At 56.1% G+C, this 24719-nt stretch overlaps 1 protein-coding gene across 3 annotated transcripts; it reads right to left on the minus strand.

Annotated features, from left to right (window-relative positions):
• Positions 1-1260: 1260 nt before the first annotated feature.
• On the minus strand, positions 1261-22960 carry FGF1 (fibroblast growth factor 1). 3 transcript variants are annotated; one of them, XM_077786641.2, is made up of 4 exons: positions 22828-22960; positions 7074-7266; positions 3036-3139; positions 1261-2352 (listed from the first exon to the last, which is right to left on the minus strand). In XM_077786641.2, exons 2-4 carry the CDS (start codon positions 7240-7242, stop codon positions 2161-2163), a joined length of 465 nt encoding a protein of 154 aa, XP_077642767.1. In that variant the 5' UTR covers positions 7243-7266; positions 22828-22960; the 3' UTR covers positions 1261-2160. The 3 variants fall into 3 exon arrangements, with proteins under 3 accessions (XP_077642767.1, XP_077642765.1, XP_077642766.1); XM_077786639.2 differs by having other exon boundaries at positions 1261-2355; XM_077786640.2 differs by lacking the exon at positions 22828-22960 and adding an exon at positions 19873-19976 and having other exon boundaries at positions 1261-2355.
• Between the last annotated feature and the right edge of the window lie 1759 nt (positions 22961-24719).

The following is a 24719-nucleotide window of genomic DNA, read 5'->3' on the forward strand; positions in this document are numbered from 1 at the left end:
ATTTATTTATTTATTTTATTTCCTTTATCCCATGGTGCCTCCCAGGCATCCCGGTGGCTCCCGAGCCGGCCTGCGGGCTGAATTTATTTATTTCCTTTATTCCATGGTGCCTCTCGGGAATCCTGACTCCCGAGTGGTTTTATTTTATTTTACTTTATTATTCTATTCTATTCTATTCTATTCTATTCTATTCTATTCTATTCTATTCTATTCTATTCTATTCTATTCTATTCTATTCTATTCTATTCTATTCTATTTTCTATTTTCTATTTTCTATTTTCTATTTTCTATTCTATTCTATTCTATTCTATTCTATTCTATTCTATTCTATTCCATTCCATTCCATTCCATTCCATTCCATTACTTTCCATTTCATTTCATTTCATTTCATTTCATTTCATTTCATTTCATTTCATTTCATTTCATTTCATTATTTCATTTGAATTTCCTTTATCCCGCGCTGCCTCTCGCCCTGCCCGGCCCTGCCCAGCAGCCCTCTCACATCCCGCTCGGGCTCACAGCACTCACCGGGAAAGATTTACGTGCAGGGATTTGATTCAGCCTTGCCATTCTGGTTTTTGCCTCTCACCGAGGACAAGCGCCCCGCGGTGAGCGCGGTTTCCCGGGTGGCGCTGCCTTGTCCGTGGTCCGGAGCAATTCCCGTGGCTCCCCGGAGATTTTTTGGGAGCAGCTGTTGGCATTGCCCAGCTGTGCCCGCGGGGCAATGCGGGCAGCAGGAGCGAGCCCCGGGTTAACGAGGCGGTGCGAGGCAGCCAAAGCCAGCAGGGCACGGTCCAGCCTTCCGCCTTCATTAGAAACCCGCACGCCCCACTCAGGCGTTAATTCGCTTTTTTCCCTTGAGCGCCGGCTCAGCTCTGCAGGGTGAGTGAGCACCGAGTTTGGGAAGTGTGGCTGCTCGCCTGCCCTCGCGGCCCCGTCTTGCCCAGCTGTGTGTTTGCCACGGGTGGCAGCGTGGTGTTCTGATGTTCTCAGCTGGCACGAGTGGCTCTTGAGCTGCTTGGGAGATGTGCATTGTGCAGAAGCTCAGCTTCTCAGGGGGTTTGGGAGCCACCAAGGGGCCTCAGGGCTGCTTTTAGAGCCCAGACAGGGAGGCAGGGGGAGGAATCCCTCTGGGATGCTCTGCCACCCTCGTGCAGCCCCTTGCTGTTGTACATCACACCCTCACACCCCTCAGTGCCACTGCCCCAGCCCATCCTCACTGGGACAGCCTCAGGGTGCCTGCAATCACTTGTGGACAGCTTGTAGAAGAGACATATTTACTTAATAAATAAATACAAACAACACATGGCAGGTACCAGCATGACATACACACTACTGATGTGAGGGAGATAAGGTCTGAGGCTGGAGCTTTGCCTAGTGCAGCTCCACTTGCCCAGCTGGCAGCACCAGGCTGGCCCTGGCTGGATAACGGGACTGGCAGTGCCATCTGGAGTTGCTTGAGGGCATGTCAGAAGCTGCACACCTGGGTGGATAAATATATTAACACAGGGAAATATTTTATCCAGGGAAGCCTTAGAATGCCTGGGGACACAAAGTGTGCACTTCCCTGGGGACTGTCACGATCCTTGGGCACGTTTCTGGGTGCCAGGCCAGGGCAGGTCCCGGGAGCTGCAGCGTGGTCATGGCACACATGGACACACATGGGCACACATGGGCACAATATGGGCACACAGCTGAGGGTCCTGGCACATGTGGCACAGGGCTGAAGGTCCTGGCACACGTGGGCAGGGGGCTGAGGGCAGGGGGAGATGGGGACCCATGGAGCTTGGGATGGTGTCAGGGCTCGTCCCCTCGTCCCTGCAAAGCTTCGTGCAGATCAAAGGGGCTCTGCTTTGGCTGGGTTTGGCAAAGCCTTGGCCTAAAGCTCGGAGCTCTGCTGAGCTCTACAGAGGCAGCAGCAGCTGGGTTTGGGGTTTGGGGTCACTGCTGGGCTCCAAGGAGGCAGCAGCAGCTGGGTTTGGGGTTTGGGGTCACCGCTGAGCTCTAAGGAGGCAGCAGCAGCTGGGTTTGGGGTTTGGGGTCACCGCTGAGCTCTAAGGAGGCAGCAGCAGCTGGGTTTGGGGTTTGGGGTCACTGCTGGGCTCCAAGGAGGCAGCAGCAGCTGGGTTTGGGGTTTGGGGTCACGGCTCAGCCTGGGGCTCAGTCGGCCGCCACGGGCAGCGGCAGGAACAGGATCGCCTTCTGGCCGTAGTGAGTCCGCGGGCCCAGCTTGCTGTTCCCGTTCTTCTTCAGCCCCACGAACCAGCTCTTGTCCGCGTGCATTTTGGAGACGTAGGTGTTGTAATGGTTCTCCTCCAGCCTTTCCAGGAACAGACACTCCTCACCCAGGAACTGCTGAAAGAGAGCCCGAGGAGGGACCGTGAGCGGGGGATGTTCCTGAGGGACAATCCCAGCTCAGCTTCCCCTCTGAGGAGCCATCCAGAGCCACCCCTGAGATTTCCACACCCCACTAAAGCTCTCAGTTAAACTGTGGGGTAGGTGGCCTTCATTTCCTCCCCTGGGTCACTCCTGTGGCCAGGTGTCTGTGAGCTGGCGATTTTAATTGGCAGTGTCCAATCAGCCCCGTGCCCCGTAAGCTGCTCCTGGCCCCGGCTCCTGCTCTGGCCCTGGGCTGGGTGGTGGCAGCTGCAGGCTCAGAGCACAGAACCAGAGCAGATTGGGCTGGAAGGGTTTAAAGACCATCGAGCTCCAGCCCTTTGCCACGGGCAGGGACACCTACGCCGGGTGGCAGCTGCTGAGGGGCTGCAGAGCAGCTGCTGCTCCAGGTATGAAACACAATATTTATCCGGTGTCAGATAGGAAATACAATATTTGTCAGAGGCAGGGCAGTAAATGGCATTACTGGCTAATTTATTTCTGTCCCCCCAAAATAAAGCCAGATGCAGAGTGGCCGTGCAGCTGCCAGAATCACAAGCAGAGCCTGATTCCTGCCTGTGGTTTGCTTTACTCAGCTGTGAGGTGTCTGCAGCCCTGCAGCCCTGCCCTGTCTGCTCCCAGGGGATGCTCCCACCTACCGAGCCGTAGAGGAGCCCGTTGGTGTCCATGGCCAGGTACTGCCCCGACTGGGTGCCCTGGATGTGCACCACCCCCACGCTCTCTGCACTCAGCTGGAGCTGAACTGGGAGGAAAGATAAAACAACAACAGTGAAAGGAAAATAGGAAAAGGGGGGGATAAAGAGCTGCCAGGAAGCTTAGTGGGGTATTTTGTTGAAGTCTGGCTTATAAAGAGTTTATAGGAAACAGTACAGTGTGTAATAAAAGTGTCTCCTTGTACCCTCTGCTTCAAAGAAATCCCACAGCCATCCTTTAGGAACCAAAGACCAATTTTTCCCTTATTTTACATCAAAGGAAGGACAGCCTTTTGGTTACGATGCTGGAATGGGCCACAGGAGATTGGGGTTTTAATTCTGGCTCTAATTTACAAATTTCTCATGTGGTTTGACAAGACACTTAAGGAGTGACATATGAAGAAGTATTTTGAGAGCTGAGCCAGGGACGGGCAGACTCCAGATGCTGCACTGCAACCCCCTGATCCAGCATCCCATCCAGCCATCTGCTGCAGCTGGATTTATCCAGAGCACTGTAGATGGAGAATGGGGAAATAGAAAAGGCTGTGCCTGCAGTCACAGTGACTTGCAAATTCCAGCTCTTCCCAGCGATTGTTCCCATCTCCTAGGCAGCTTCTTTCCCTAAGATTTGTAACAGCAATATTTAGGTTGGTTGGAATGAAATATGGACGGATGTCTCGGCTCCAGCTCCTTCCTTCCTTCCTGTTTATATTTAATTTATTTATCCTTATTTAGATGAGGTAAAAGGCAGTGTTACCTCTTGGCCTGGTGGAACACCCATTGCAGTGAAATCTTTGCTGTAATGGTTCACATATTTCATTTATGGCATTTCCTGCTCAGTAAATGACAGTTAATTAGGAAGCAGTGTGGGTGCAGGTTTGCAGGAACCCTTGGCCTGCTTTGGGCTGGGAATGTGTCCTGGAAAACCCCAGCCCACCTGCGTTCCCCGAGGTGCTGCAGACCTGGGAGCTGGCCCAGGAGCAGCCCAGGGAGGAGAGGGAAAGGGGATGAAAAGGATGATGCTGTGCTAAAAGCTGTCCCTGAGAGAGGGGAGGGAGGGACCCTCCTGCTGCCAGGGGGGTGCTGAGGCTTTTGGCCACAGAGGGAGGGAGAACAGTGGTCCAGGGGAAGGAGCTGCTGCACTAAATTCTTTCAGGTTCTCTTCCACGTCTGTACAGGGATTTTCTTCCATAAAGTAATGGGATGAAAGCGGCAAAAGTAGACTTTTTGTAGAGATGGGCATGAGCTTCATCCTGGAGAATCTGCAGAGTCCAGGTGAGATTTCTTTCCATTCCTTGGTGCAAGTTTAGAATGCCCACATAAAAGCTGTGGGAAGTGGATCCTGATGTGGGGCTGGACACCAAAGGCTAAGAGAGAGTGACTCCTTCTGCTCTTCTTAGAGATCCTCCCTGATTCTGAGGCCATTTAAGAGAATAATAAGAATTTTTGGCATTTGGAACAAAATGCACTTGGGCACGGGCAGTTGGCAGAGCATGGGTGCAGCTGCTGTCCCCACTGGCCTCCCAAGAACTCTTGTCCCTCCCTGTCCCAGCTGGGTGACAATGTCCCACAGTGCTGCTCATGGTCCGGGCTGCTCCTCCTGCACACAGGGAATGATGCTGAGGGCTCCATCACGTTCCAGGCGTTCTGCAGGGCAGGGCCCTGGGCAGCACGGCTGCCCAGAGCAGGGCACCTCTCAGCAAGGCTGCTCTGCTGGCACGCAGCCCTTCCAGGAGTTTCCTCCGTAAATATTAGTATATTCCTGTATCCCAGTTTATGAGATCATTTGCAGGAGGTTCCTTTCTGGCACAGGTTTGCAAACACGTGGCCCCAGGCCGGCAGCCAGGGAGGTGGGGGATGCAGGAGCTGCCCACGGCGCAGCCCTGGGGACCACGCCAAGGTGCTGGAGCTGCTTTTCCAGAGGGAAAAGGGCTGGGCTGGGAGACAACAGCCTGAGGCAGGGCACAGGAGTGGGCTCATGGCCTTGGTGGCTCCCCATGTCCCAGGAGATGCCGTCTTGGTCCTGGCTTCTCCTTCTGACTCCAGCAAAACCTCTGGAAAATGCTGCAGAGACACTGCCTGAGCTCCTACCGCCTCTCCTGCTGTGTCTGTGAGCCCAGTCCTGTCTCTTGCAGATCCTTTGGGTCACCACAGCCTTTCCAGGGGTTTGAGGGTTATGTGCTGGGTTTATTCCTGCCTGGAGGCTGGAGCTGCACGCTGTGGTTATCCAGCCTCAGGGGGCTCATCTTCATCCATCCCCCAGCACTGCCTCGTGCTGGGGAGACAGTGTTTGTCATTAAAACTCGGCTCTAAACTGCCTGTTAGTAAAACAACAATAGCAAGAGGAAAGGTTAAGTTTTGGGGGGAGAAGCCACATGCGTGCTTGTGGTTTAAAGAAAATAAAAGTGCTTTTCTTAGCACTTTGTAAGGCTGGCTTGGCTCCTCCCAGCCCTTCCTTCTAACGAGATAGGAGCCTGGCAGGTCCCAGTCCCATTCCAGTAAATGTTCAGGATATGAACCCAGAGGCTGCTGCCAAGGGGAAGAGCCCAGCCCCGCTGCCCACGGAGCCCTGCAGGAGCTTTGCTGTGTGGCCTGTCCAGCTCTCCTGGGCAGTGGGTTAAAAAATCCTCTGAAGAGTTTTTGGTAACGCAGGAGCACAAAAAGCATTGAATTCCCAATGATTCTTCAGTGGGACAAGTCAGTGGGAGCAGCTCCTCCCAGCAGAGGTGCCAGTGTCCCACGGGCTGGAGCCACCAGGGTCCCTGACTGCCGGGATGGGGACAGCTAAGGGGACACCCTAGCAAGGGTGACCCAGGAAATGGCCGTGGCACACGATGGCAGTGCAAGGACAGCACAGAATTCCGTGTGCTGCTGTGTGTGTGGGGTGCCAGGCTGCCCTGAGCCCCCTGCCAGCTCCTGTGCCAGCCAGCCCTGCTGTGCCCCTGTGCCTGCCACGAGGTGAAGCCAGTGTCAGGTTCAGTACTGGAGATGAACATTCCTGTACCTCACATCCACACTGGCGGGACTCAAAATGTCCCTCAGACATTTTTGGATGTTCTGGGCCCAGGTCAGAAGCATTTGAGACCCTGGCAGGCAGCTGCAAACAGCTGTGATTTTGGGTTTGAGCCATGGAATGAGTTACCAACCTTGCAGGAAGAGCAAGAAGTCACAAAAGTTTAGATATTAGAGTAGAAGTAGTCACAAAGTAAAGGGAAAAAAATTTTAGTGCTGTACAGTGGGGTTTTGGTTTTGTACATGGGGGTCAGAAGGTTTAAGATGGATTTGGGATTTGGGCCTGCCCTGTCCTCCCTCTTTCTCCTTCCTTACCTCCATGTTCTTGGTGATGTTGGCACTCACAGATTGGTTTAGAGTAGAAAAGCACCATTTAATATAGGTAATAGGCATTGGGGAAAACTGCAAACATGTAACATGTAATGTACCATATAAAAGATAGAAAAGCACCATTTAATATAGGTAAAATTGGGGAAAAACTGTAACCATGTAACATATAATGTACCATATAAAAGATAGAAAATCACCATTTCATATAGGTAACAGGCATTGGGGAAAACTGTGAACATGTCACACGTAATGTCCCATACAAAAGAGAGCAGCAGCCCTGGGTGGGAGAGAAGAAGCAGTCGGGGTCAGAGAGGATGTCAGGGTGTGTGTGTGCCTCTGCCTGAGCTCTGAGCAAACCACAGCAGCCCAAGGAGAAAATCTTTTAGATAACTCACAATAAACTGCCTTGAGACCAACAACAGAGACTGCTGAGCCTTTCTTTGGGAGCAGGGCTGGAGGAGAGACTTTTCCCCACACGGAGCCCCTGAGCCAGGCTGGCTCCATCACCACGCCTGCACAGCACACGTGTGAGCCCTCCCTGCCCCGTGTGCCAGCTGCGGGCGTGTGGCCCTGGCAGGTGGGCTGTCCCACAGCCTCCTGCAGCTCCCGTCCCCCGGCTGCCCCCCGGGACACTGTGCTCACTGTGCTGGTCGCTGCGGTCCCTGGTGCCATCCACGGTGCCGTCGGGGAGGATGCGCAGGAAGTGCCCCCCGTTGCTGCAGTACAGCAGTTTGGGCTTCTTGTAGTTACCCGGGGGCAGGTTGAACTTCTCCGTCAGGGCGCTGAAGGTGCTGATCTCCCCCTCGGCCATCCCGCAGCCTGTGCCGGGGCCGGGCTGCAAGAGAGGTGACAGCAGGGGTGGCACCGAGCGCTGCCACACGCTGTGCTGCTTCCAGGTTTTAAAGGCAGGCAGGGATGGAGGGAGGGAGCCTGGGGGTCCTGGGTGATAGCAGGGGTGGCACCGAGTGCTGGCACACCCTGCTGCTGCTGCTGCTGCTGCTGGGGTTTAAAGGCAGGCAGGGATGGAGGGAAGGAACCTGGGGGTCCCGGGTGACAGCAGGGGTGGCACCGAGCGCTGCCACATGCTGTGCTGCTTCCAGGTTTTAAAGGCAGGCAGGGATGGAGGGAGGGAGCCCGGGGGTCCCAGGCTGGCCCCCGCCCAAGGGGATGCTCCCCCAGCGTGGGAGGTGTGGGGGGCTGTCTCCTGGCTGGGTGGGGCTGGGCAGGAGGGACTCTGTCCTTTTTAATTTTATCACGGTGAATTCTGTTTTCGTTCTCCCTTCTATTGACGTACGTGCTAAAATTACACGCTCAGAAAACCAGTTTGGAAAACACCCAGCGTCTGATTGGAACCCACAAGAGGTGGGAAGGGAGCCCAGGTAAAACTCTCACTCCACTATTATAACTCTCAGACACAATTATGAGCAGGAATTGCAACACCCACTGCGTGTCAGGTAGTAAATATTGCTCATCTCCTGGCACTCTGCAGCTCACCTGCCCAGGACACACATGGAAAAGGTCAGGACACACGTTAGATGTGGTGGGAGAGGGGCAGGGGCAGGAGCTTTCACTGCCTGGCCTGAGCAGATTTACCAAGACTCTGAACAACAGCATTTGGAAAATGGGAATTTTGAGCCTAGGACATGCCATGAGCCAACCAGCAGCATCTCAGTGCCTGAAGAGGCTCCAAGAGCGCTGAGAGGGGCTTTGGTCAAGGATCTGAGGGACAAGAGAAGGGGGAATGGCTTCTGCTGCCAGAGGGCAGGGTTAGATGGGATTTTGGGAAGAAATCCTTCCCCGGGAGGGTGGGCAGGCCCTGGCACAGGGCCCTCAGCCCGGGCTGCCCCTGGATCCTGGGAGTGCCCAAGGCCAGGGAGGACACTGGGCCTTGGAGCGAGCTGCTCTAATGAAAGATCATTGAAACCTCATTTTGCTGGAGCCTGTGGTCACAATCCGTGCTTGAGCAGATGCTGTGCCAAAACCTGAAGGCATCAGCAGGGCAATCAAAGAAAGGAGCTGTGGATGCTGGAGGCTGAGCAGTGAGAAGTGCTGTCACAGAAGTGCCATCGCAGACGTGGCATCAGGAGGTGCCACAGGTGGGGCCAGAGTCCCACGGATATTCCAGGTACAGTCATGCTTTCAGCCTAGAAACTACATTTAAAATCTCCCACTAATTCATTCTACAGGGTTCTGTAGTGCTTGGAGAGAAGTGGATTTATGAACAGAAAAAGACACGGCTTAGAATAAATCTAGGTACAAGAAGTTGCTTTAAATGTCATGTATTCCCACAGCTATATTATGGAAAATATTTTATAGTCAGTGTTTATATGTGTTTATAGATTGTAAAAATGTCTCTTTAGGACTGAGTTGTGCTGCTGGCACGCTGGGATGGAGCCAGTACCACACAGTGTGGGTTTGCTGTGGTGCTTGGAGTGCCCTGGCAGATGCTGAGGGTGGCAGCACACACACTCACACACGTGTACATACACAGAGAATCTCTGAACACTCACCTCTAAAGTCTTTAGTATTTAAAAAACTCTGCAAAAGCAGCTGCAAGAAGAGGAAACTACTCCTGGAAATGGATCCCAGATGCCTGCAGAGAGTAAAAACCTTGGGAAGTTGGATTGCCTAAAGATGGATTCCTGGAAATGAAGAGTGTGGCTGTTGGTGAGAGCACCCCCAGCACTGCACCAACTCTGCTGCCTACACAGACCTCAGCCCAGGCCCTCAGACGCCCCAGTTGACACAGACTGGGATTTTGGGAAGTGCTTTCTGGAGTGACAACATGGGCCAGCCCACACCTGTGGGCAGGAGGCTGGAGATGCAGCCTCAGAAGCTCTCTGGCTCCTGGTGCTTTCCAGAGCAGGAGGTGCCAAATACAGACTCAACATCTTGGTTTAACACCATTGTCAGGTGAAATGATTTCTTAGTGTCTAAGAAATAGTTATTTTTCTCTCAAGAAGTTTTCTCTCAAGAAAAGTTATTTTTCTCTCAATAAAATAATAATAAAAAGTTATTTTTTTCTCAAGACATCCTACTTCTCAGCTGCCAGCTGCCAGCCTTTCCCTGAAGGAAAAGCCAGGTCACCCAGGCTGGCACACAGGGCTCTGGTCCTCCCCTGAGCTTTAATCAACATCAGCAGCACTGGGTAATTTCCTAGAACCAAAGCTTTTCTTGAGCCTTTATCTGAGGGTAAAAGGCACCCAGAAGTCTCCTAGCTTGATGATGGATGGTGTTGAGAAGCAAGCAGCCCAGATCCAAGGGCTCTGAGCAGGATCTGCAGCCAGAGGATGAGGAGCAGGCTGGATTCCACCACAGCCACCTCGAGGTCTGAGGGCATCTCCAGACAGCTTGACCAGAGCAGCGCAACTGGAAACAGCTTCTTCATCATCACTAATTTCCTCTAAGGTTATTTTTGCTATTTTCAGGAAGACTCCAGTGCTTGCCAACTGCCCTGAGTGTCCCAGCAAAGCTCAGTGAACACTTTTCCACTCCCCTTGTCTCCCCGGGCTAAATACTATCGCTGTTCTCAGACTTTATGGCCATGGAGTTGTTCCTCTACAAACACCACCACTCATGGTCCTAGCATTCTACTTTTGGCAGAAGCATGTTAGGTTTTTATGGGAATTAAAAAGCTCGAGTGAGAGGGAGAACCTGAACCAAAGACAACATAAAGGGCCTTATTTCTTTGGGTAGCAGCCCAACAATGCTATGAAATAGCTCAAAGCAGAGCAGAAAGCTCTCTCAAATATGCAAAGCTGAGAGACACCACACTCGTGGTTAGCTGGTGCCCCATGGAGGAGGGAGAACATTCCAAGAGGAGATGGCTGGAAGGGTGCTGCTCACAGCAGGGCTGGATTTGGAGCCTGTTTGTGCACGGGCAGCTGTGTCTGTGGCTCCTCTCCCCTCCAGCCCTGGGCACAGCCTTGCACACCCGAGGAGGAGTCCCTGGGAGCTGCACCAGGGCTCCTGCTCAGCACAGCCCAGCCCCATGCGAGGGGAGCCCAGGGCACCCAGCTCGCCCTGCTGGGTGGAGGTGGCAGCACCCCAAAGGACCAGAAATCATTTCTGAAGGTAAAAAAAAGACTTAGGAAGCGAGTTAAACCCAAATGCTCATTTGATCCAGGTCCTGCTGGGCCGTGGTGGCTGCGCTGTGCTGCTCCCTACAGCTCTGAGGGACGGGAGCCCAGTGCAGGGCTGGAATAGCTGTGAAATTCTGAGAAGTTTGGGGTCGGTTCCAAACTTTATCACTGGCCAAACCAGTGGCTTTGATGTGAGATCCCAAACTCTGCAAGCATCTGACTCTGAGCATGGAGGGCTGGTTGTGCTGCCAACATCAGGCGTGTGAGCTCTGAAATAACAGCACACGCTGGAGCCATGCAAGGAGAGGGACCTCTCCTCCCAGCTCTGTCTCTCTGATGCAGACTTCACCACACAGCCCTTGCTTGCATGACAGAGGTGGTGTTGATGGAAATGTGGGGGTTTCCTAATGGTCCAAAAGTCTTTTGCGTGTCAGAATTGCCAGGAACTTTTGTGGCTTTATTTATTTATTTATTTATTTATTTATTGGTGAGCCTTTTTTTCCTTAGGTATGAAATACCTGGCTACTACATGGAGGAAAGCAGAAGTATCTCACCTTCTGGTTAAAACCAGATTGGATTGATTCAAATGCATCAAAATTGTTCTTGGCTTTGGACACAATCTTTTATGTAGGGTTGGAAAGAAATGTTCTGCATGGCCTCTGAGTGGCCACGGTGATGAAAAGTGCAGCTAATCACAAGTGTCATTTGGGTGATCAGCTAAAGATCACACAGAGAGCTCCAGAGGGATGAGAACTGCTAACCCCAGGAGTCTCCTGAGGTTTTGTCCAGCTCTGGGTAATGAGATCAGTGTCTCCTGAATCTGGCTGTGGTGAATTCAGTGGAAAGACTCCAGTTGGTTTCACTTTGGAAAGTGTTATTTTCTCCATTAAAGCAGAAATCCTGTTTGTTCCAGGACGTGTGACTCAGCTGGGATCAGACAGCATCACCTCCTGATGGGCTCCCTTCCCTTTCCCACTGCTGCCTGCAGCCACCTGAACAGGACAGTCACTTCCCAGGCAGTGCAGACACTCCATATGGGAATGGAAAGCTCTTAGAACAGGTAGAATATTTTTAAGGAATTCAGGCTCTGAATTGCCTTTCCCAGGGGTTCCTGTGGGCTTTGGGGCAATCTGAGATCTACCTGGGCACATGGAACAAACATCTCCCAGATAAACAGGGATTTTATTCATGGTAAGTTTTAGAGAACCATTTCATAGGATGGATTTCCTCATCCAGGAGAGGATTTGAGACCAGGCAGGGGTTTCCTCATGCTCTGGTTGCTGCAGGAGCAGCTCAGTGGGTCTGGGGTTATCATCAGCATGGGCAGCCTGCGAGGGCAGCCTCCCCTCCTGAGGGCTGGCAGTGCAAGGCACAGCTCAAATTCCTTGGACTGAACATCCTCTTAGAAGGATTTAATAAATGATAGGCAAAACATACGATAAATATGTAATAGATCACTTTGTGACTAACAGTGGAATGCATTGGCTCGTTTCTAGTCTTGTTTATGGCCAGGTGATTTAATCTCTAGTATGTGATTAACTGCTTAATGAAGTATTTATCAGCCAGGTTTTACCCGTTGCAAGTGGAATATGTTGTGTGACCTGCAGCAAAAGCATAAAAATCAATGTAACTAATGCCTGCTCTCGTCATTCCCTGCTCTCCACCAGAAAACAGCCATTCCACTCAGGCACGCTGGGTTTGTGGCAGGTAAAACAGGGGCTGTGAAAGATGAAACCTGAGCAGTTTCCTGAGTGGGTGCCACTAGTGGCTGCTGACCAACACAGCAGCATCATGAGAGGGACAGGGCTGACCCATCCCAGCCCTGTGCCCTCAGGGATGCCCAAGGGGAAGCCCCATCCCTACCCTGGAACCAGATGTGGCTTTTGCAGAGCTCTGAGCCCGGGACACCCCAGCTGCTGGGACAGCCACTGCAGCCTCCCACCAACCTGGTGCTGTCCGTGGGGAGCCAGGAGAACCAAGGCAACCTCCACTTTGTAATTACCTGCCCGCCTCTCCCACCCCCCACCCACGGCCCTTCACACCCATTAATTAACTTAATTGCAGTTCCAGCCCCAGGAGCAAACCCAGGAGCTTTGCCAGGAAGGTCTTGCCCCGGTGTCCTGGCTGGGACCAAGGGCAGGGACAGGAGCATGAGCAGCAGTGGCTGCACACACAAACCCTGCAGATCCCAGTGCCTCCTGTCCCGGATTTCGGCGTCCCCCGGAGCAAGCTGGGTGGGTGCGTGGGACCTGCACGTGGGAAGAACACCCTGGGCAGAGGATCACCAAAACTCAGTCCCTGCAGTCCAGGAGGCAGTGCAAGAACCCCGGGCTTCCCCTTCCCTCCAGGATGCAGTGGGTCCTGTCTGCCCTTTCCAGGTGCCCCTTCCCTCTCCCAGGTTTGTGCCAGGACCGGTGCCAAGCACCGTCCCTGCTCCTGTGCTTTGCTGCCTCCCAGCACGTGGAGCTGGCTGGGAGCAGCCACTGACCAGTGCCACGAGTGACACCAGTCTCATTCCTGTCACCAGGGAGGAAGAGGAGGGTGGCTCTGTGCTGCCTTAACCTGAGGATTCAGGGACGACGCACCAGGTTTGCCTTTTTTTGGGTTTGCCACCTTTGTTCTGGGCAGGGCTGTGGGCACCTCTCCTCCCTGGATCTGCCTGGGCTTGGCTTCCCGGGGAAGGGAGAGTGGAAAGCAGGTGAGATGCAGCTGCCCAGGTGATTTGTGATGACGTGGGGGACCCACGGGGCACTCGGTGTGTCCTTGGGCTCCTGCTCAGCAGCCCTGCACTGGGGTCCTGCCCACCCCTGCCCGGTTCCTGCTGGGGACACTGCAGTGCCCTCTCCGCTGTCCCTGTGCCCTGCCTGCCACCCCGCTGTCCGTGCAGGACGCCGGGCACAGTCAGACTGCAGAGCCTGGCTGTGGCAGGGCTGGTGCTGCAGGTGTGGCTGCCCCGCACACCCACGGACGGACGGACGGACGGCACCGAATGACAAACCCAGCCCAGCAGTTCCCTCTGTGCTGCTAATCCCATGGTGACCTGGCTCTCCTGTGGCACCATGTGTGAACCCTGCAATGCCACCCCTCTGCTGAGCCCTGCCAGGCGCGTGCCAGTCCCTCTGTGTCCCGGCCACCCTGTGCCAGCACCTCCCAGGCTGCTGCTGCTGCTCAGGGGCTGGAGCTGGGAGTGAAAAGCAGGAATGCTCACCCGGGGTCAGGCTGCACTTCCTGCAGCTGGCCCTCTGAAGGGTGGCCAAGCCCAGCCGAGGGTTGGCTCCGGCTTCAAAACTGGGATTTGAGCTTGGCTTCAGCCTTTATACCCTGTCCTTCCCCAGAGAAGCAGAGGGTGCTGGAATCGAGGGTTTCATCTCCAGGCCAAGCGAAACCCCACATCCACCCTGGTGGTTAACCAGCAGCAGACGGATCACCGCTCAGAAATCCAACTTCCTCCAGCACAGACTCGGTCTGGGCTGTTCCAAGGAAAATCACTTGGTTTCTGGGTTCACCATCAGCTCAGCAGTGATTTACCATGAAAATGTGCAGGCAGTTAGTGGTGTTCATCCTGCAGTGTTTGTGTAAGGGCTATACAGCTGCTCTTTTTAACATCTAAATAAGCCTGGCTGGAAGAATCCTGTTCTTAATTCTGTTGCACAATGTCTTATTTTAAATTCAGTCTCTAGTACCCCTGGATTCCAGCTCCTGTTTTTTTCCTCCAAGCTGCCTGAATAAGGAGCTTAAGCTGTTGCTCAATAACAGTGCGATAAAAGCTCGAGTTAATAATGGCTATTACCAGGAAAATCCTCCAATAAATAATAATTTTCTTATCTGCATGACTTTGGGACTGGAGAAAACGCCTTCCAGTGAAAAGCTGCAGCATGCAGGAGTGGGCAAGGAGTGTTTCAGATGAAGATCAGAGCAGGGCAAGCTCAGGGCTGAATCTTGTTAAATGGAGATAAGTGGGTCAGCAAAAAAAACTGGAATTAGTGTGGCTAAGTAGTCACTGGAGTAAACGAAGGAGAGCAGCTGTGCATCTCCACCTCTTGTGGTGTGTAAAGCAGACAGGTCACTGCTTTGGTCTGTGTTCATGGGGAATTCTCACTGGGGCAGGGGTGGCTCTGGAGGACACCGAGCTCTCCTGTTCCCCCTCAGCTCTGGCCTGGGAATGAGCCAGAGTCACTCATGGGGACCTGCCAGGCCCCGTGGAGGGCACAGCCCTGATTCTGCTCCTGCTGCCCCAGACAGGGCACACCTGTGTCCCGGCAGAGCTGGGCACCTGTGTGGGCCTTGCTGTGACAAGGGTGAGCACAGGCTGTGACAGCAGCAGGAGCAGGCAGTGCAGCCACTGCTCCAAGGAAAACAGAGCCCGGCCTTGGGTTTCCATTACAGAAGCCTCAGAGGGAAGGGGATGTGTTTTGGATGCTCTTCTGCCCCTTCTCCTCTCCGTAAACAACAAAGCACCACAAAGGGCACGGTGCAGGACAGAAGGCTGCAATTTTAGCAACCTGCTGAGGCTCAGCCCCGGAGGTTTCACCCACGCTGGCTATTTCCAGCTCCCCAGTGGGCAGCTCAGGGACATCGGGGCCTTTGTTGTGCCCGCTGTTTCCACAGCTGCTCTGGGGCCAGGCTGGCCCACAGGGATGCAGCCAAGGATCATGGAATCACAGGATGCTTTGGGTTGGAAGGGACCCTAAACTCATCCAGCCTCACCCCTGCCATGGCAGGGACAGCTCCCACTGTCCCAGGCTGCTCCCAGCCCATCCAGCCTGGCCGTGGGCACTGCCAGGGATCCAGGGGCAGCCCCAGCTGCTCTGCTGTGATGCTTGTGATAATCAAGACAGAAAAATGCCCTGGATTGTCTAAGTGGAAAAATAAACCCACACTAAACCAAAAAAGTTGGGACCAGCAGGCAGAGTGTGTGGATCAGCAGTTGCTGTGCCCCTGCCTGGCCACAGCCAGGACCCCCGCGGGGTTTTACCTTTTCCTTACTCATGACCTGTACATTCAGCCCTGCTCTGGGATCCCAGGGGGTCAGTGAGCATCCCCCGTGGTTTGGGGAGGATCACATCCCCACCAGGGTGGCTGTGAGCACCAAGATCCCCTTTTGGAGTCTGGCAGCCAGGAACTAGGAACTCTTCCATCAAGTGGAAGCTCTTGTGAACACCCTGCAGCAATGGGAATACTGAGGAAGGGGAAGGGAGGGTGTTTTACTTGATGTTAAATATTTGTACTTTGTGCCCAAGATTTAACCTTCTACAGAGAATCAAAGAGATAGAAATGCCAGTGGAAAAAGTACACATTGGGGTAGTTTTGTGTACAAAACCCACACGTCCTGTGGGGCTGTGCAGCTGTCAAAGTAATGATGGATCTCTGGGAAAAGCAAGGAAACCTCTCTGGGGACAACATAACTGGAGTGGGGGAAAGCAGGGCAGCCTTGGGGCCTGCCATGGATACAGGCCAGGCCCTGTGCCAGGTCTGGGGGTTTGGCATGTCCTGTTTGGGTGGCACAGGATCTCCCTGTGCCCAGGGGACTGTCCCAGGCAGAGGGGCAGGCAGCAGATGGATTGTCTGGCACCGATCAGCATAATTTCCAGGGGATTTATGGCGTGCAGAGTGTCTGGGATGAGCTGGGATCTGAGCTGGGATCTGAGCTCATCTCGGGATGCAGAGCAGGGTTTGTCACGGTGAAGATCTCCCCCTCCTGTCTGCCCCCAGCGAGGATGGGAGGGAAAGCACTCCTCAGGCTGCTGCTCCTGAGCACAGGGCAGGAATCTCAGTGTGCAGCTGGGGGAGCTGCCTGCCTGACCCCTGGGCTGGGAATGCCCCGTGGGACCATCAGGGTGGGCAACTGTGCCCTCACAGGGGTCACTGCCAGGCTGGCTCCACGCTGCAGGATGTGTGGATGTGGCACTTGGGGACAGGGGTTAGTAGTGGCCTTGGCAGTGCTGGGGGAATGGTTGGACTCGATGATTTGGGAGGAGTTTTCTAAACGAAAGCTCTTGGATTCTGTGATTCTGCAGAAACAGGGTTCCTGCACAGGTGAGAGCTGGCAAGGCTGGTCTGCAGGTGGGACAGGCAGATTTCCCAGCCCTGGAGCTGTGGAAAGGAAAGATCTGAGCTCAAGGCTGACACCCAGGTCTAAATTAAGAGCCAGGAGCCAGGACAGACTTTGTGAGCACCAGGGGCTGTGAGTCATGGATGAACTGTGTGCCCAGACTGCTGTGGGCAGTGGGCAAACGCCTGGGAGGACGGCTCGGGGCAGACAACACCACTCCCAAAAGGAGTCTGAAGGGGACAAAAGGGTTTTAGATGCCATGCCATGAGTCAGTGGTACCTGGGCACGGCAGCCAGCCTGTGAACCCCCTTCTGCCCTGTCCTCAGGGACAGCTGCCAGGCTTTGATGCTGTGGCTTGGGAATGTGCCTGTGGGATCCCAGCTTGGTCCTTTCCCCAGCAGCCCTCTCAGTCTGGTGCTTTCCCTGGGCAAGGGAGAGAGTCTGGGGCAGGGAAAGCACAAACAGGGGGGGAAAGGGGAAAGAAAGGGGCTCTGAGCTCAGTCCTGAGTTAAGACCCAGCAGAATGGGGATTGTTACCTAATTAAAACAGAGGTCAGGCTTTAAGCTGGACCATGGGTGCATGTTAATGATGCTGTGCTGGGGTTAATAGAACTTTATTTAGCACTGGCTGTGTATTAGCTATTCTTGAAGGGAATTCCTAAATATTGACCTTGGCACAGTGCGAGTCTGTCTCGGCCACCTGAGTCTGTCTGAGCCTTTCTCTGCCACCCTCACCAGATGGAAATGGAGCACTTTTGTTATTCAAGGTTTCAGAGGGGAAAGCAGGACCTGTGGCAGACAGTTTTGGCACTGCAGATGCCAGGTGCAGACTGTCTCTGCCTCCTCAGGGCTGGAGGCCAGATGCAGGCCTGAGGCACAAGTCCCCATCCCTTGGTGGGCAGTGCCACCTGCCCTGTTAAACACGGCCACATTTTGGGGAATAGAAAACCTGCAAGTCACCGATTGCTGCTGCAGCTGCTCTGCACGGCCCTGGCCTCTGCCTTGGTTCCCCAACAGCTTCAAACCAACAGAATCTGATGTTGGAGACAAGGGAAGGATTAGGAGCTGAACACCGAGTCAGGCACCTTTCAAACACGGGGGAGAGGGAGGATTCCTGCACCCAGCAGAGACCGTGGCAAAGCCATTGTGTCTCTCACTGAACTGGTTTTCAACAAATCCTTCTGCAAAGAGATTTCTAATGTGAGGTTTCTGTTTGAAAGACAGACCCAGCCAGACCCAACCCCCACGATAATCCCCAATAGCTCTGCATTTACAGACCTAAAAATGCCCCAGCCGTGAGTCAGTGCCCGCTGTGCCCTGCAGGGAGAAGTGCTGGTACCCAGGGGCAGCCTGCGAGGTCAGGGCAGCCTTTACCTCCCTGGAATATACATTCATTTTCAGGGAATATTTACTAAAGAGTTTGTAAGATCCAGTGCAAGTGATGTGTTTTGAGGGCAGTAAAGAAGGGGCAAAAAAAAAAAAAAAAAAAAAAAAAGGAGATGGAATAAGCAAGGAAGACTGAAAGAGAAATGGAGGCTAAAGGTGAGAAGGAAGAGTCACAAGGAATTGGAGTCACAAGGCTGGGGAGGAAAAAAAGTAAAGGCCGAGGAGTGCAAGAGAAAAAAAAGATTGATCCGAAATAATAACAAGGACAGAAAAAATAGAGGCTGCAAAAGGGTTGAAGGCCAAGAAAGTGTGTGTGGTGGTGGGGGGAGGGGAAGAAATGCAGAGGCTGAAAAGGGCAGGAGGCCAAAATAAAGTGGGAGGCCAAAAGACAAGTAGAGACAAAAAAAAGTGGAGGGTGAAAAGGGGTGGGAGGCTGAAGAGGCACATGAGACATGCGGGAAGGCCTGCCCAAAGAGGGGTCTAAAGTTTAATCGGTTCCTCAGGGCTCCTGGTGATAAGGCAGCACAATGTCCAATTGTTCTCCCTGCACACCGGGTCAGCCCCGCTTCCCGTGCCGGGGATCTGCAGGAACACAAACTTTGGGTTTGGGCTGGACAGAGCCCCCAGCCAGAGCCAGAGCTCTGCGAGCCCTCTGGATAAACTTTCCTTCCCAGCTCCACCCCAGCCCTGGGGATAAACTTTTCCTCCTGAGCTCCCCTAAATGCCTTTGGCCTTCCTCTCACTGCTGAGACCTTGATCTTCCTCCCAGCTGAGGCAGCTCCTGGTGCAGCTGCCTCTGGCTCCTTGTCCTTATTCCCAACCAGCTGAGCCAAAGCCCCGCGGTGCCAGGACCCGGCAGGGTGGGGACAGGGACAGGGAGCTGCTGCCAGGGGGGACAGGGACAGGGAGCTGCTGCTGCCCTGCCAGGGGTTTTGCCTTTGCTCCCAAAGGAGCCAAGAGGCTGCAGGTGCTGGCAAGGGAAGGGGGCAGTGGGGGTTTCTGGCCCCGGGGCCGTGCAGAGTCTCAGCCTGACACCTGCACCCCCAGTCAGGGAGATTTGAGCCCGCAGAAATTTGTGTTTGGCATCTTTGGTTTGGCTGAGAGAGCAGCTCACAGCTCAGAGCGTGCTGGTGATGAGGAGTTTTGGCTGTCAGGCCCATCAGGATAATCCCTGTGGTGCTATTTCACTCATAAATCATAGAATCATCCCAGACAGGTTTGGGTTGGAAGGGTCCTTAAAGGCCATCCAGTCCCTCCCCTCCCATCCCAGGTTGCTTCATCCCCTGTCCAACCTGGCCTTGGACACTTCCAGGGATGAGGCATCCCTAATCATACTTAATTACCCAGAGAAGCTGTGGCTTCCCCAAACCATTCTATGGTTCTGTGATTTATTTATTTTGCATCAAAAACGAACCATTTATAGTGCTGTGTCACTGCAACAATTTTCCTTTCTGTTTGTTGTTCTGTCTGTTTGGGTTTTATTTTAGTTTGTTTTTCTTTGGGTTTTTTTTTTTTTTTTTTTTTTTTATGGTCCAAATATTGTGTTTTGCCATTTTAAATATTTGGGTTCTAGTATATTTCTGTTCAAATTCTGATCTGGGCTTCTGCTTCCACCCAGAGCTTCAGGTGAATCTGCAGTAATTTGGAGATTGTCATTTGGAATGATGCTCCACGGAGCCACTCCTCCCTCCCGGGATTTGGGGGCACCTGCAGGGTTTTTTTGGGGGGTTGTCACAGCTGGGGGGAGCAGGGACCTGCTGCCTCCCCACATCCCAGCCCGAGCCTGCACCCCGGAACCTCCCTGGGGGTGGCAGAACATCCCGGAGCCTGCGGTGGCAATCGTGCCCTGGGTTCGCCTGAGCATCCCGGGGGCTCCGCGGGGCCAGCCCGGCGCGGCCCCGCGCCCCCGCCCCGCACCTACCGGCGGCTGCGCGGCGCTCCGGCGGCGGCGGGGAGAACCGGGCTGGAGCAGAGCGAGCGCGGCCGGGGAGGATGAGGAGGAGCTGCCTCGGGGCGGGGGAGGACGCGGGGGGGAAGGGGGAGGCTGATCGCATCCAGCCCCGCAGCGGGGCCGGGCACCTGCAGCACCGCCCGGCCCCGGGCAGCGCGGGGGGCGGCGGCCGCGCCCCCCGGGAACCCCCCGGAACCCGGAGCGCCTCCGCGTCCCTCGCCTTTCCCTTCCCTGCTGCCCACGGCATTCCTGCGGCTCTGGGTGTCTCAGTGCCCTCCGGGAAGGCGATGGCCTTCCTCGTCCCTGTCAGCCCCGAGCGCCCCGGGCAGCGGGGACGGGGTCCCTGCCCTGCCCGTGGGGGTCCCTGTCCTCCCCGTGGGGGTCCTGTCCTCCCCATGGGGGTCCCTGTCCTCCCTATGGGAGTCCCTGCCCTCCCGGGGGGGTCCCTGTCCTCCCCATGGGGGTCCCTGCCCTCCCGGGGGGGTCCCTGCCCTCCCTATAGGGGTCCCTACCTTCCCCATGGGGGTCCCTGCCCTCCCCATGGGGGTCCCTGCCCTGCCCGGGGGGGTCCCTGCCTTCCCCATGGGGGTCCCTGCCCTCCCCATGGGGGTCCCTGCCCTCCCTATGGGGATCCCTGCCTTCCCCATGGGGGTCCCTGCCCTCCCGGGGGGGTCCCTGCCCTCCCCATGGGGGTCCCTGCCCTCCCTATGGGGGTCCCTGCCCTCCCCATGGGGGTCCCTGCCCTCCCGGGGGCAGCTGCCGAGAAGGGCCCGGGGCAGCGCCAGGGCTGTGCCGGGCACGGCTGCGTTGCGCTGGCACCGGGCGAGTTTGGCCTTAAAAGCCGAAGCGTTCGGGGCGCTGTCAGCCGGATAAACCGCAGCTCCGTGTCCCCAGGGACGGGGCTGGGGCCTTGGTGGCCGTGCTGGCTCTGCCCTGGGGGCCGGGCCATCGCCCTTGCTGGGGCCACTGGTGGGCTCGGGGGGTGCCGGGGTGGGCTCGGGGCTCGGGGGGTGCCGGGGTGGGCGCAGGTCGGGGTGCGGCTGTGTGGGGTGCGAGGTCGCTGCCGCATCACTAATGAAGCGCTAATGAAGCACTAATGACGGAGCCCGGGCGCTGATTTGAGCGCTTGGCCGGGCTCCACGAGCCCTTTGATGCGGTGCTGTTATCTAAAGCTCGCTCAGAATGGGCTCTCAGCCGCGGCTCCCGGGGAGCCGGCGGCTTTGGGCAGGAATTCCGGGCTGGGAATGCCGCAGCCCAGACGCTTGGAGAAAACATTCCCGAGCTGAGCGCGGTTACCAGCCCCTGCCGGGGACAGCTCCTAGCGCTCCCCAGGGCGCAGGTGGATTCCGAGCTTTCCGGACATGTCAATACACTTACTTTTCCCTTTATTTTTAATAATCTCGCCCAAGATTTCCTCTTGCTTTCTCAAAAAACAAAAAATAGGTATAGCCAAACATTCCTGAATCTAACAGAAGAGCAGGCCTGGCTCTGCCTCAGGCTCTCCTGGACGAAAGGCACGGGGGTTGTGAGGACGTGGGGAAGATTAGGAAATCCGGGTCCATTTGCTCACTGAAGGAAACACCCGCCTTGTTTCGGAGCTGCAGGGGCTGCCCCATCCCTGCAGCCCAGCCCTCCCCACCCGCCCGGCTGCCCTTGCCCCCTGGCTGTGGCTGGCACTCAGCAGCCCCGCTGCGGTGCTTTGCAGATGGTGTCCTGCCAAATTTGTGTCCTTTCTGCTTGTCCCGAGGGCTGATGGCCTCGGGATGGAGCCAAGAGCCGGAGCGACGCAGACACAGAACAAACACGGACTTGGGCAGCGGGATCTGCGCCGGGCATGAGGAGGAGGAGGCTCGGCCAAAACCCAGACACCGACAGTGCTGCAGCGGCCCCGGGCCCTGCACCGAGGGCCAGAGCGATGGGGACACCCTGGGACGGGGACACTGCAGGGATGGGGACACTGCAGGGATGGGGACACCCTCACCTGGGACGGGGACACTGCAGGGATGGGGACACCCTCACCTGGGATGGGGACACTGCAGGGATTGGGGACACAATGGAAATGAGGAACTCTTCAGGGGTGGGGACACTGTGGAAATGGGGAACTCTGCAGGGATGGGATCAATACAGGGATGGGGTCAATACAGGGGTGGGGCCACTGCAGGGATGGGGGACACTGCAGGGATGGGGACACTGCAGGAACAGGGCCTGTTCAGCGGTGGGGGCACTGCCCTGGCAGCAGCTCTGCCTCCCCCCTGCCCTCCCCAGTCCAGCCCTGCCTGGGCAGTGCCAGCAGCGCCTGCAGCAGGTGCCTGTGGTGTTTCTCGGGCTCTCGGGATGAATTTGATGGGCTCCTCTCCGTGGTAAGGACCCTGCTGACCTCACGCCCAGCAGCCCCTGGGCTCGAGTCCCATCAGTAACACCCAGCTCCGGGGGCTGCTGAAGCACGGTGAATTATTAACCACGGAGCCCCGAGGAGCTGCGGTGCTCCCTTCCCGGCCCCAGGCACGCAGGCAGTGCCAGTGAGGGCAGCTGAGCCCCAGCCCCGCTGTCCCGGCGGCTCCTCATCCCCCAAGCCACGGTCCCGCAGCAGAGACCACTTAACCAAAACCTCCTGTACATTTAGAGTGAGACCCTCGGGTTCCTCCAGCCCTGCTTTGGTTCCATCCCTCCTGAGGCGAGGATCTGGGAGCGCTCAGCCCAGAAGGAGCTGGGAGCAGCACGGGGCTCCTGCCACCCCGGAGCCGGGCAGAGGAGAGGAAACCCAGTCCTCCCCCAGCACCGCACACGTGGGCGAGCTGCCGAGCTCGGCCAGGAGCTCGGGAGCCGGGACGTGCTGCGGAGCCCGTGGGGAAGCGCTGCAAAGCCCCCGGGGAGCCGCGGCGCCGTGCCAGGCTGGGAGGTGCAGGATGCTGAAGGGGCACTCACCTGGGCAGGGTCCGGGCCGCGGCGCTGGGCACTGGGCGCGGCGGGGAGGCAGCGCCGCCGACCTGCCCGGGGTGGGCAGGGATGGGCCGGGGTCACCCTGCCCCTCGCTCCGCCTCCCGGAGCCTGGCAGCGCCTGCCGGGGCCACAGCCGGGACCCCGCGGCACTCGCGGCTGCCCCCGAGCCGGGCACTGCCACTCGACAGGGAAGTATGGATGGATAATCCGTCGCCTTGCTATTTTTTTCCTCTCATGTGATCTTGTTTTTGGACGGCTATTTTGGGGCTGGACTCCAGCCTAGGTGAAAGACAGGGATTAAATCCAGCCTCCCCCTTCCCGGAGGCCCTCCCAGGACCTGTGCCTGCCCGCCCGCCCGCGGCACGGGGACAAAGGCTGCCACCAGCTGTGGCATCGGCTGTGCCACCAGCTGTGCCATCAGCTGTGCCATCAGCTGTACCATAAGCTGTGCTATCAGATGTGCCACCAGCTGTGCCACCAGTTGTACCACCAGCTGTGCCATAAGCTGTGCCACCAGCTGTGCCATAAGCTGTGCCACCAGCTGTACCATAAGCTGTGCTATCAGATGTGCCACCAGCTGTGCCACCAGCTATGCCACCAGCTGTGCCATAAGCTGTGCCACCAGCTGTACCATAAGCTGTGCCATCAGATGTGCCACCAGCCGTGCCACCAGCTGTGCCACCAGCCGTGCCACCATCCCCGCACGCTGCCAGCCTCTCCCGTCCTGCTGCGGGGCCCTTTCTGTCCCCGCCCGCCCCGGGCAGCACTCGGAGCGCCGATGGAGGCGGGCAGTGGCGAGGGCACCGGCCCGGCCACCCTGCCACATCCCGGGGCTGGCGCTGGCGCTGCTGCGGGCTCGGAGCGCCCCGTGCCAGCAGCGTTTGCCCCTCGCTGCCCGTTTGCCCGCAGAGCAGCCTGGCAGGAAGCTGGCAGCAGATAAATACATTAAAAATATGCTCGGAGCGGGCAGCAGCCGGGCAGCGAGCCGCGGCGAGCCCGGTCCCCGCGCTGCCAGCACCCCCGATGGCAGCGGTGCCAGGAGCAGAGGGACACGAGGGGACAGGGCAGCAGGGGCACGGGAAGGGACGCGGGGAGCTCTGCTCCACGCCGTGCCAGCAGTCCGGGTCCTGCGGGCATCCTGCCCCTGCCTGCCCCGCGGTGCCCTCTGAGGACATCCTTGGGGACGCCCTGGTGCCACCCGCTCGGTGCCGTCAGGATGAACATTTTTATCCTGTTTGTGCCTTCCGACCCCCTGAATGAGAGCCGGAGGGGCCCAGTGGGCGCTGGGGAAGGGCAGCCTGGCTCAGAGGTGCGGATGTGGGCAGAGCATGGATGACAGGGGGGTGCCACCGGGCCTGCCATCCCTGCGGGCACGCCGTGCCCTGTCACGGCGCTGGTGGGAGCAGTGGTGCCTCACTCGGGTCTCTGCGGGGCTAAAACTCGTTAAAACTCCCTGCGATGGCTCTCAGGGAAAGCTGCGTTTGCCTCAGCCCAGTCTGCCCAGTCCAGACTGGGAGAATCTGGGGCTGCAGCACAGCAGGGGCAGGTGGCACGTGGCAGCAGGGGACAGCGAAGGACAGGAGCCACCCCACGAGACTCCAGGCACAGGTGGGTGTGATTTGGGTTCCAGAGAAATGGGTCGTTCCCGAGCTCTGCTACAGATGTGAAAAATTCAGGTCCAAAACTTAGACCTCACTTGTTTTTTCAGCCTATTTCTGAGTCTTTACTTTTAAACAAAATATTCTATATATTAAGTAGTATAATGTATTAAATGCAGATTAAACATGTAAAGCTATGAAAGTGTGTTATTCATATTAAATACTTGTTTAATAGTTTTCTTATTCCTGCTTTCCATTAAGCAGTTTAATGTGAAATAA

The sequence above is a fragment of the Lonchura striata genome, chromosome 13, assembly GCF_050655825.1.
Source record: "Lonchura striata isolate lonStrDom1 chromosome 13, ASM5065582v1, whole genome shotgun sequence".
Lineage (NCBI taxonomy): Eukaryota > Metazoa > Chordata > Aves > Passeriformes > Estrildidae > Lonchura > Lonchura striata.

What these genes read in the sequence shown, in the direction of transcription:
- FGF1 (XM_077786639.2), bottom strand. Translation starts at nt 7,242, where the DNA reads ATGGCCGAGGGGGAGATCAGCACCTTCAGCGCCCTGACGGAGAAGTTC. An exon ending in GGACCGCAGCGACCAGCACA is followed by an intron (nt 3,140 to 7,073) that starts GTGAGCACAGTG and finishes CTTTCCTCCCAG; the next exon opens with TTCAGCTCCAGCTGAGTGCA. An exon ending in ACGGGCTCCTCTACGGCTCG is followed by an intron (nt 2,356 to 3,035) that starts GTAGGTGGGAGC and finishes GCTCTCTTTCAG; the next exon opens with CAGTTCCTGGGTGAGGAGTG.